The 12,169-nt window shown below is 45.2% G+C and overlaps 1 protein-coding gene across 4 annotated transcripts in view; it reads right to left on the bottom strand.

Annotated features, from left to right (window-relative positions):
- Positions 1-12,169, bottom strand: part of TNIK (TRAF2 and NCK interacting kinase) — an 84,340-nt gene that overhangs the window by 54,935 nt on the left and 17,236 nt on the right. For all 4 annotated transcript variants that reach the window (XM_080622675.1, XM_080622676.1, XM_080622677.1 and 1 more), the window contains exons 6-10: positions 8,445-8,499; positions 7,587-7,665; positions 3,526-3,701; positions 1,857-1,923; positions 833-1,037 (exon numbers count right to left, since the gene is read on the bottom strand). In XM_080622675.1, the coding sequence (XP_080478801.1) occupies positions 833-1,037; positions 1,857-1,923; positions 3,526-3,701; positions 7,587-7,665; positions 8,445-8,499 (582 nt within the window). The remainder of the gene's footprint in view (positions 1-832; positions 1,038-1,856; positions 1,924-3,525; positions 3,702-7,586; positions 7,666-8,444; positions 8,500-12,169) is intronic.

The raw sequence follows: 12,169 nt of genomic DNA, 5'->3' as shown, positions 1-12,169 counted from the left end.
AAACCCCAAAAGCAGGGGAAAAGCTCCCTTCCTTTTTCTTTTTTTTTGGTGGACTTCCACAATCCAAGAAACAGGAGCTAAACCAAAAGCAAGTGCTTTCTATAGAGTATGCAGACAGGCTGAGCAGCTCAGGGACTCCCAAAGTCAAATCCTGCAGCTGGATTTTAAATGGGGTGTATAATTTTCTGACCGATCACATTTGTAGCTGGTATGTTAAGACAAAAGTAGTAAAATCTTATCCTTTGGGGCACATACGGATCATTGCACAAGTCAGGCAGGCATCTGCCCCTCCCCTACAAGAGAAATTATAATTTGCAGGGACTGGAAGGACTGAAGTTGAAATTAGGGACTAAAGGGGACACAAGCGGCACATGGATGTGGTGAAAGGGAGCTTTTCAGCTTCTCAGCTGTAACAGTCCACAGTAACAAATAACAATAATGAAGCTGACAGATGCCTGGACCAGTAAGTTTTGCCCACTTCGACAGAATACAGCTGTCACCCCAATAATGAGCTACCTCTGCTCAGTAGTTCCAGGGATCCCTTTAAGTTTGGTATTTCAGGGGTTTATTTATAGCAAACCATCATTATTACCTTTGCAAGAACTGGCAACACTTCCTATGGTGAGGAGTGGCTGGAGGTGAGTATGTAAAAAAGATGAGCAGGGGGGTTTGACCAGTCTAACAAAACATTTGGGGTTATGAGCTAGAAAGGTTAGGACATGGTCATCTTAAACCAGGCTGAGAACAGTCACTTGGGACCTGCTACCAGAAATCATGCTGTTCCATGTGAAAACATCCTTTGCCAGCCCATTGTTTGGCTCTGGCCAGTTACCTCCTCCAGCCTTCGCCTCTGCTCCTTCTGCTCCTCAATCCGCTTCTGCCGCTCGGCCAGCAACTGCCGCTTGTGCTCCTCATTCTCCCGCTGCTGCTGCTCCAGCTGCTGCCGGCGCAGTGCTTCTGACCGCTCCTTGTTCGCCAACTGTAGCCTCAAGAAATCCCGTCTCAGTGTTGACTCCCCAGGCAGGTTTAGGATGGAGCTACACAGGAGAGAAGCATCAGAGAAGAAAGAACCCTTTCCTGCTCCCTTAAACCTCTTGCCAGGGGGAGTTCTGCACGATTTTCCAATGTGGCCCTCTCCCCTTCATCCTAACAGCATTCGAACACCTGACAGAACTTGGGCAGCAATGGATGGAGGGATGGGGGGACCACACATGTTGGGGCAGAGCAGCATGGCTCACTAATAATTCATTTGCTAAAGGCTTCCTTTACATTAAGTTTCTAACCAAAGCTGCTTCTGCTTCAGTGGCACACACTGAAGCCGTTCACAAAGCACATTTAGCATGAATCATTGCAAGCTATTAAAATATTATCTCAGTGCAATAATGGAATAACTTGATACTCATTTACAATGGCCTGAAAATTGTCACCAAAGAAAGTTCCAGCCCTACCACACTTGCAGCAGCTCTAGAGAGGTTTCATGGTGAAAAGTTACGCTGAAATAGGGAGTTACACTTGGATGTAAAGAACTGCATTTTAATGAGTCTTCTTTAATTTCAACTCACAGTTTTTACACATCTAAATACCCACATTTCCATGACAGCACCACATTCTGCTGCAGATCCCACACGGGATAGGGTACCTGGGTCTTTTTCCCCAGCTTTTGCATAGGGTGACCTAGAGCATCAGTTTATATCCACATGCCATCCAGCAAAGGGAATATACTCTGTTCTGCCAGGAAACAGGAGTCGGTGTTCAAACTGTCCTTTTTCCATTTCTAGTTCACGTCAGCCTGTAATCCAATCTGATTTTATAGAGTTACAGACACGTAAGGGAATAAATGAAATGCTGATTCTTACCTGGGCTCTCCAGAGTCATTTTCCTCCTCCTCCTCCTCACTTCCACTGTACTCATACTCTGTCTCATCTAGGAACAGAATTGCTCATCAGTGTCCTTTGCTGGACTCATTTGTTTTTCCAGTGGTTGAAAACCCCAGAGCTCTATAGGCAGAACAGACAACTCTTCTTCTCATATGGCGAAGAACAGGCACGATCATTTCTCCGCATCTTCTGTTTTTACAGAGGGCTGAAAGGCAGTACCCTGGGTACTGGCACCTTGAATGCCTGTGCTGCAATCAGGGGAAGAGGGCTGCAGTCTTGGCTGGAGTGCCACGGGCAGCACCAGCACAGTGGGCAACGGCCCCAGTAACCACAGACACTCAGTGTAAAGAGACAGGTGTCCATAAAATAAGAATTTATCTCTGTATGACAGTGACTGACCCCATTCTTCAGGCGGGTTCTTCAAAGGGAGGAGCACCACAAACTATTGAAGCCACAGGTACTGGAAGATGGGATTTAACTATGTCTCTGAAGTCACCAACTACTCTCTCCCTAAACATACGCTCTTCTTATGCAAATCCATGTATTTTCCGAGCAATGAAGACACCTATGTAAAAGCTCAACTTCAATGTTGTGCTACATACTGTGATTTCTATTGGGATACCATCTTTATCAGATGAAGATAATTATAGTAAAAGAAAGGCTTGCATTTATCCAATTACTCTCCATCTCTAGGGTCCAACCTTCATTTACCAGACTAAACACATTTAATACCTCACTGGGATCCCACTTTATTGTTTTGATTGTAGTGAAATTTATTACAAGGGGCTGCAAAGTATGCATGAAAAATTAATACCACTACCAACAAGAAGAGCAATAGCAACATTATTAATTTGCTGGATTCTACATATGAGCTTTCAAATTAAAACTCAGTTCACAAGCAGCTGAATACTTCAACACGTTCCTTTGGCTACCTGATCTTCATTCCAGAAGACTTTGATATGGCCTTCAGTTTAATAGGTTATTCCTAGTCAATGGAATTGCTTTGGGGCAAGGGTCTTATCTAGACGTTCATTTGCACAACTCTGCTCATTGCTGGTGCATCATGAATGTCACATAGATCAACAGACTTGGCATGAAATATGTGAACTGTTTAGCAGCTTCTCCCTCCCACGTGCCAGTACATAAATATTCAGATGTAAATTTTATACACACATTTTAATTAATCAAAGCTTAAATGTTCCATGTGCAAATTACCACCTGGACAAAAAAAGACACAATTTTTCAGCAGAGTAAAAAAAAAATATTTTAAACCACTGATTAGTTCTAATGAGTCACCTGTAGGTTTTGTATGAACACTGATGGGTTTTGACATGGGTATTTTCAATGACTGAGAGAAATCAAATCAAACAAAATAATCTGACCTCAAAGCAATCAGAAGAGTGGTCACACAGAAGGACCACAACTATTTAACTCAACCAATCTGCAAACAAACTTAGCCATCTGCATAAGGGAAACTGGTACTGAGACCATGAGAAACCCAGTCCTTTTTGCCATCCTTCTTCTACCAAAACACTTCGCCTGCCTAGATATGGTTTGGTCTATGCTAGGGATCTCCAAGCCCATGGCAGAGGTCAAGGATTGCCCAGAGTACAGCTTCTCCACTTACCCTTCTCCCTTCTCCACTAACCTTTCTCGCCTCGCTTCTTCTTAGTCCTGTCAATGTGGTCCTTGAGCTGGATGCGGACCTGCCTTTCATTGGGCTGGTCTCGGATGAAGGGGTGCTTCATCAGCTGCTCTGTGGTTGGTCTCTGGCTATGGTTCTTCACTAGGCAGCTCTCAATGAAGGACTGAAACTTTTTAGACCTGGACAAGTACAGAAAAGGAAGGTACAGAAAAAAACAGGTACATTCTTGTATTAGAAAGTGAGAAACCTGCAGGTATTTGAGAAGAATGTTTGGCTGTTACACAGTTCTGGCTCAGATACAGCAATCCAAAAGGATTCCCATAACCTCTCTTGATGCTTAGCACTATCTCAAAGCTGCACCATCACATGTGCCCTCTTTCGCTTCATCCTCTCCTACTCTTCCCATGTACGCTCCTGTCTTTGCCTTCCTGGTGCAGTCAGGAGAACCCACCATTCTGGTGAGTTTGGAGAAAGTTAGGAACCATCGGTATGACCAGCAAATTATCAAAGCCAGATGTCATGAATGGTGACCAAGAAAATGCAAGGGAGCATTCCTTCTCCCTTCCCTCTAATCTGTGAAACTGTAGGTAGAAACAAGACACGACACAAAGATATAAATGCAATTCCTTAATGGATTGTTTCCCATATTTTAAGGCCCCGGGTGGTGTTTCAGGAGAGGTACCTTTCTGAAGCTGAGTGGGACTACCTAGGTTGATTTTTCTTTTTTTTTTTTTTTTTTATTGGTAGATTTAACCACTTAACATTACATGGCTTGTTAAATGGATAATGCTCACTGCCTGCAGCTCTTCCCTGCACTCTTAAGGAGACTCAGCAGTTTTATTAACCCACCAGGTCCTGGGGAGCACCATGACCTGGTCTCCCTGATCATGATCCATGCAAACGGACATGCTCTTTGAGCAGCATGGCTTGGGCAGAGGTGGGAATGTGGCTGTGGGTGATAGAGCCCAGCCCCAGCTCACAGTTTGCTCTCCCACGAACACTTACATTGAATCTCAGCTAAAACAATTTCAGCTACACCTTTGCAGGTTTCTCTTAGTCTCAAGTGTTGCATACCCGGAGTTTTCCTGGAACTAATCTCACCCCATTATAAACCCAAAAGAACAGGGATTTACAAGGAAGAAATGTTGCCAGGCCACTATACCTTATGTTGCTTTAGCAAATAGTGTAAACGAGTGTAAATTAATGTCAGAAGCCAACAGATACTACAGAATTGCATTAGAAATAAAACAGTAAGCTTTCGGGGATTTTACTTTTAAGCTGTCAGACTAAAAGTGATTCATCTTTTAAATGCTAATCCATACAAATTGAGATGCAAAAATAAAACACACTACTTGATCCAATTAAATCCTCCCTCCAGCTTTCTTAACGAGCAAATCTTCTTTCTGCACCTTGCCTCAAGAAACCCCGTGTCTTGGTGAATCCAGAAGGGACAATCCATGTGATGCTCAAAAAAATCTCTGCTTCTAAAATATGATTCTCCCTTGTTGATGTGAAACAGGAGGGACTCCAGTCCTGGATGCTTGGTCCACAGCACCCACAAACACTGTTGAGGTGAAGTAACTACAAAGTTATCCTCCAGTGATGGGTTTTCCCATCTCTTCAGGATGGGGGTCCCAGTGCCCTAAGACACTTTTGTATTCTTGAGCTGGCTGAAAAACTACAGACAGGCACCAGCTCAGGCCTCTGGTTTTCCTGCAATCTTAAAAAAACTGAGCCAGTCCAGTGGCACAGCTCAGCCCTCACTGGAGCAGAAGACAAGAGTTTCCCCCGGCTCTGATCCAAGAGGATGCCATAACACGTCTCATCTCCTCCCCAGGCATAGGTCAGCCCACCTTCATGAAACACGTGCTCCTCTAGCTCTTGGGGTTTGTAAAGCTTCAATCAGTGTTTGCAAAGTCTTTTGTGGCTGCTTGGATGAGAAGCACTATCACACTGCAAATAATCACCTCATTAACAAAGAGGGCTTGTCATCTCTTATAAGGCAGGGCTATGGAGTGTTTATGGGAACAACATCGCTGAAGCTCAAGTTCATTTTTACTTGCTAAGCGCAGGAAGAAGAAAATGAAGCTTCGTTGCTGGCTGGCTTTAATTGGGAAAGAAAATTATACTGAAGACTTTAATTTCATTAACGTACACCACCTGGTGTACTTTTATATGTTGCCGTGCACTAAAACAAGGACAAATTCAAGGTTCAAGTTGAACCTTTCTTCATTTTGCTTTTCTCTTGTGATCTGTGCTTGTGCACAACAGCCCACTGACTGCCAGAGAGCCACTGCGAAAGCCTACTCAAACATCTCCAGTCTTCTTGGGTTGGGCTTGCACAATGCCAAGATCCATCTTGGCTGTTCCCAGAACCTCCAGGTGAGAAATGACAAAATGACAAAAATTGCTCTTAAAGAAAAGGAGGAGTTGGTGGAGCTTTCTCTGGATCCTTTGGAGCTTCCCGCTGCAATGAAAGCTTGGAAGATGCATATAGGTTTGAGCTATGCTGGAGACCAGGGACCCCTGCTTGCTCATGGAGGGCCAGGTGAACACTACATGTCCCAGGTGATCCTGCTCTCAAAGCTCGACGCTGGCAAGTACAGAATACAGCACTGGATAGAGCAGCTGACCCTGGGCAGACACCACCACTGTTCACCACCACGAGATGTGCACCTGAGACAGCCACCAGACATGCAAGGGGAAGGTAGTTCCAAGAAACACCCTGACTTGCACAAAGCACATCCTTGTATCTCAGAGGAGGGACTAAAATACAACTTCCAGCTGAGGCTCTGTTATCACCTTAAGAAGACAGGGAAATGTTCTGCTCAAAACCCACTATCTTCAGCTCTCCTCTGGAGGATGAGGAAGCCTTTGCTGCATAAACATCACTTTTGTATGAAAAATAAACTGAAGTCCCACAATCTATTTAGTGCTTTAGCAGTGAAAATGAAAGTAGGAGACTAGTGATGTGGCAGAAAACAATGTATAAACTATTTCCTCAGCTGAACAATGGTAACCTCGAAAGGCTGTGCAAGGAGAGTGAGCATCTATGACACCCTCTGCAGAGCCAGCTGGGAAAGGTTCCTCTGCTCCTGGTTTCGTACTGCAGCAGCTGGTAATTGGGCTGACAAAATTAAGATGCTCCCTGCCAAAGCCTGGGTCAGATTTTAGGGGCTGGTCCTAAAACTCCAGCACCATGCATCTGATGCAAAGGACTCCAAACCCCTCTCATTCCTCTCCCAGCATCAAAATACCTGTTGCTGTGGCACCAGGTATATTAAATACTTACCCACTGCTCTTCTTTTTGTGTTGTTTCAATAAGATAATAAGTATATAATTTTAAAGAATAAGGTAAAACTTCCCTCTGTCAGCTCAGCCTATCTGGGAGCAAGGGGCTGTGCTGTCTCTCTAACATCTGGTATATCTTTCCTGACGAAATCACTGTTGAACCTGAGCAGGCAAACAGCACAAATCAAAGATAAGTGTTTTTAAGGACTCCAGCTCCATTGGTACAGAACATGCAGTAACAAAACAACATCTGCTGGACTTCAGGAATATTTTTCCTACAGGTTTTTGTTGGCAGGCTCCATGTATTTTTTCCTGCAGAATTTTAAAATAAAGCCCAAACTAAGTACAAATCTCTGCATTCCTGGGTTTTTCAAGATAAACTATCCTTTTTTTTGGCCTTGAATCATGTTTCCACTTGAAAACGGAACCTGACTGGAAAGAAACAGGAGTCAATCAAAGTGTCATCTAGTTTCAGGCTGTGTGAATTGCCTTGGAAAAGCCAACTCCATGCTGTGAAATTGCAGTGTTAAGAGAGCATTCCCCTCTGCCTACTTAGGAAGCCCTCCATCCCATGGTTAGAGACTCCTTCAGACAAAATTGTCTCTCCTTAGGAGATCAAGACCCAAACCTGTTCTCATGGGAGTCATGCTGGAGACTGTGAACCCCTGAAGCTATATAAATGTAAACACCAAGTCCCCAGCATGCCTGGGTTGCAGAAACAAGTTGCTCCAGAAAAGTTTGTACAGTCATTGGAGATTGAGAGAGAGACTCACCACTTTTTTGATTTCAACCTCGGGGCTGGGTTGCGGGGGATGAGGAAGAGGGCTCTCATTGGATGCATGTCACAGAGAGCTGCAATTTGCAAGAAGAGACATTAAACATGGCACAGCATCTCACGGACTCCCCAGGTTTTCTAAAGAAAGGCTACACACTCAGCTGGGAAGATCCCAGGTTTCCTCTGAAGCTGCAAGACCTGCATGGCAGGAGGATTTACAGTGACAACCCCTTGTCCCCGCAGCAGCCTGCAGCTCCGGTGAGAGCTGATGTGTGTCCCCAGCACCACTTGTCTCAGCAGCAGGGCTAGCTGGGGATGCCTGCACTCCTGCAGTTGCGTGTCCTCAGTACCCTGCCAGGTGCTGACAGCAACAGGCCCAGAGCATGGTACAGCTGCACTGTGTGCCACTGTGCTCTGCTTTACTGACTTGCACTTACCGGCACACGAGGGCAGTCCCAGGGTAACACTTAAAAGCCACACCAGTATGACCTGTGTAGATGCATCATATGAACCCAGTGTGTCACTACCTGTATCACCATGGAGGGTGGTAGAACACCAGCTCTGAGGAGCAGTCTTTTACCTACTTCCAGTCCTCCACCCCTTCTTCAGCTGTATTTGAGGAAACTGAGTCCCATAGCGCTCAAGTGACGTATCAGGAGTCATACACCTTTGCCCACTGCTCAGGGCCACGCTTTGTTCCCATGGCCCCTGAAAGCCCCATCTCAGGGAGCCCAGGTTGCTTGGAAAAACCTTTGCATGGGGTTTCTCCCACAGAACCAAGTGCTGGCTGGTGCTCAGCAACCCCCAGCACATTACAGCCCAGGGTTAACTAAAGCAGATCAATGCATCTACTTACGGGGAGCGCCTTCCGCCATTTCAATGGCCGTTATCCCCAAAGACCACAAGTCACTCTGTAAGAGAAAGCAGAAGGACATGTGTGATGCAGGAAGCATCGTCACAGCGGTGGGCACCAGGCAAGGGGGGGAGCGTGGCTCTCCCCAGCCCAGAGGGCTCAGTCCTGTGAGCCATATCTGTGTGTCCTCTGCAAGCCCCCACACCCACACCTTGGTCTCATCGTCTTGCCATGTGCTAGAGCTTTAGAAGACGTTCCCAACCCTTCTCTTTATCACAAAGACTTATTTCAAAATGCTCACAGCATTTCCAAAGTAGGGCATGGTGACCTTGCTGTGGCACTGCTCCCAGTAGCTGAGTGAAGGCACTGCCTAAGGAGATGCTGATGACCTGAAGGTCCCCTGGTGGGGGTATTCTAACAAGCCCTGCGCACCAAAGAACAAATCCCCAGCTTCTGGACAAGCTGGTGACAAAATACTCCTCAGTTTCACAGCTGAGGTAGGCAGTACCCCCAGCTGGTGGCTCCCTGTTTAAAGCTAGGTGATGCTCATCCATGCATTTGATATAGCTCCACAGAAAACAGGCTTCCTGGAACAGATAGAAAACATGAAGTACCTTGAGATACCTCAGGGGCTCTTGAATCATGGACTCATTAAATTGAAGCCTGCAAAGCAGTGTTTCGCCAGTGTGACACTTATGGACAAGTGTAAATAAATGGACACTTATCTACCCTGTTCCCAAGTCCTGCTCAGCCCACATGGTTGGTTGAATCTCCTGAATGATCACAGCAGAGAGAACACACCTGTCTAGAAACCTCTTTGAGTTCATACTTGATTTCATTTCACTCCTCCTTCACTTTCTCCCTTGCAAACAGGGACACTTGCAACTCCCTGACTGAGAGCAGTGGTGAGCTCCCCAGCAGTGCCTCCTTCCCACCCCACCATCACTAATGAGCTGCAGCTCTCCTCTAGATCTGGTAACAAGCCCCAAAGGATGGCCTGGCTCTCCTGGCAGCAGCAGAGCCAGACACAGTACGTGCCCAGTAAGAGAGAATGAGCACCTTCCCTAATGACATTGCTGCAACTTCATTTTTTGGCAGAAGGCAGCTAATTTGTTATTCTGGACATCATGTATAGGACTGCTAAAGATTCACAACCCAGCACCCACTGCGCATTGGGAATAGGACCCAGATTAATTTTTGTGCTTTCATCTCAAGCACAGCCTCCAACACATGTCCAGGGGGGTGGAGACACCTGACTGTGATGGGAAGCTGGCAATGGCAAGGGCAGAAGCTGGAGGTGCACAGGAGACCAGAACAAGCCTGATGCTACGGGGCTACAGCTGATGCTGGATGGAGACCAGCTAAATTCCAGTTAGCACATCAAAACCAGTAAATGTTGTAAATGTACATCTCAGAGTGTAAGGGACGGACTCTGCCTTCCACCCTTCCTCCTGAACCTCCAACTCTCACATCTTGCTCTCCCTTCACCCTGCTCTCTGTCACATCCTCACAGTCCTACTTTAGTTTTCTCCCTCTGACTCAAGAGCTGCCCTTTCCAAACCTCCTCAAGTCTCTAAACCTGCAATTGAGCAAGCAAATCACAGAAAGGTTGTTTTTCCCAGTACAGAGCCCCAGAAGCTCAGCCAGAGCTAAAAAGAGCCTCTAGGGACCACAAGCACCTTCTCACATATACCCTCTAGGAAAGACAACTCTGATTTTCAGTCTCAAGGCACTTTTCCTCATTTTTAACTTAAGTTCTCAACTTACAAATGCTGTCCTTGTACACATCTTTGTACCTGCTTAAAAATTCTCTCTCAAATACTATTTCCAGCCCTTTTACAGGACAGTCTCATCCATTCTTTGTTTCTGGTCAGCCAGGACTTCTGCTGCATACTTACTTATTGCAGTCTTTCCATATGATTCAGCACACATGACCCCCTTCCCTTTGGGTTGCCAAATTCCTAGTGTGTCTTTCCATATCAAGGTGCCCAGTATTATATTCAAGATGCCAAATGACCTTAAAACTGGAGCAATATAGAAAGGGATTATCACCTTTCAGTCTCCCAGAGAAAGCAGAAACCCAGCGGGAAGCATGCATTTTATAATGATCTGGAATTCAGATTTATTTTTTTTCTGTGGGGTTTTTATTTTTGAGACTGAAAAGCTTTTCAGTCCATCCAGCAAAAAGATGCTGTGCTCATGTATTTCCATTGCCTTGAGTTGGGAAGGGAAGTAAGCTTCTCCCCTCCCCCTCCTTTTGAGTCTAAGCTTATTGACAAGATATTTCTAAAGAAAAAAGGAAGACTGTGAGGAAAAAACAACAAATATCCTCAACAATGTGGGGTTTCTATTTGTTATTTTTTAAAGCACTTTATTTTTGTGAGGAGGTATTTACTGACTTCTTCCATAGATTACACAGGCATCTCTTTCTGGCTAAGAAAGCAGTGAGATCAGAGGCTTTTTGTCCAAAAGATTAAGCCTGCAAGGATTCCTTTTTTCACCCCATAAATCTCATCTTTTGTATTCACTGTTTTAAGCTGGTCAGCTAAACCTGAGAGCATCTGATTTGCATCCCTTTTAAAAGTAATAATTGTCATTCACATGCCTCCCCTTCTCCCTGCAAAGCCAGAGCATCAAGTGCAGGGATGTGATTCAGAGTACAAATTAATGTCTGGTGGACCCCATATCATCACGAGCTCCAAAACCACCCCACAGTGGATGTGTTGGCAGCAATCAACCTTCTGTTTCATACCCCCGGCCAAGGGAAAACTGTCAATGCCAACTACAGAGGCACAGGCATCTCAGCTCGCTATGAGCATTTGATCCTCAGGGACAATAGAGGGATTCTGGTTGCGGCGCTTGTGCATCGGCATGTTAAGTGCCCTAGTTATTTTGGAAAGAGGAAAAACCTCAGGGATTTCTGGGGGTAGAATGTAGCCTATGAAGATATCAGTCCTTTTTAAGAAAAAAACAATAATAAAAAGCTGTGAATAGAGTGTTGCACCAGGTTGCTGCCAGTGGAGAAGCAGCAAGAGCAGCTAGTGCAGGCCATAGCCCTGCTAAGAAGCACTGCCATCAGCAGAGCTGAGGAAATGCCTGTTGCAATTGGTTAATCAAAGAGTATTAAGTAATTGCAGATTAAACTATTTCTACGTGTCCTTTTCATTAACGATTTATGTAACCCAGAGTCTGAACTCAGAATGGAGAGCTGCTTTCTGGAAAAACCATCAGTTCAAAAGTTGACTGATGCACTCAAATAGCTGCAATACCAAATCATCGCTTGGTTACTTTAAAATCCTTCACCTCTCAAAAATTTCTCTGAGTGATTTGTAATGGCAGTCCAAATTGTGCCACGATGGTGGGCTGTTGCACTATTACATTCCGGTGCCCTACTGTTAGAAAGCAGCCACCTTGCTCCACACCAGAGGGGCTCAAAGTCCTTATTAAACATTACCTTGCAAAGTGACCTCTCAGCATGCACACAATCAGAAGTACAGTGGGCTTTTATGTGTCTGAGCTTCTTTTCCCAAAGCTCATGTGTCAGTGTCTTACTCTCCTCTCTGGACATCCTCAGTGCACCTTAGGGGGTTTTGAGCTAGAAATTCAAGTTCTGGATGCTTCAAAAAACAAAGGGACAAAAAAAACTCCAAGGGACATTTCTATAGATGTGTGTTCAGAAACTTGCAGTGAAGCAGAAACAGGATGAAGTACATTAAGCTTTTCCTCTT

This window comes from Psittacula echo (genome assembly GCF_963264785.1).
Source record: "Psittacula echo genome assembly, chromosome: 7".
NCBI classification, from domain to species: domain Eukaryota; kingdom Metazoa; phylum Chordata; class Aves; order Psittaciformes; family Psittacidae; genus Psittacula; species Psittacula echo.
The sequence above is the reverse complement of the archived record's forward strand: the minus strand, read 5'-3'. Positions and strand labels throughout refer to the sequence as shown.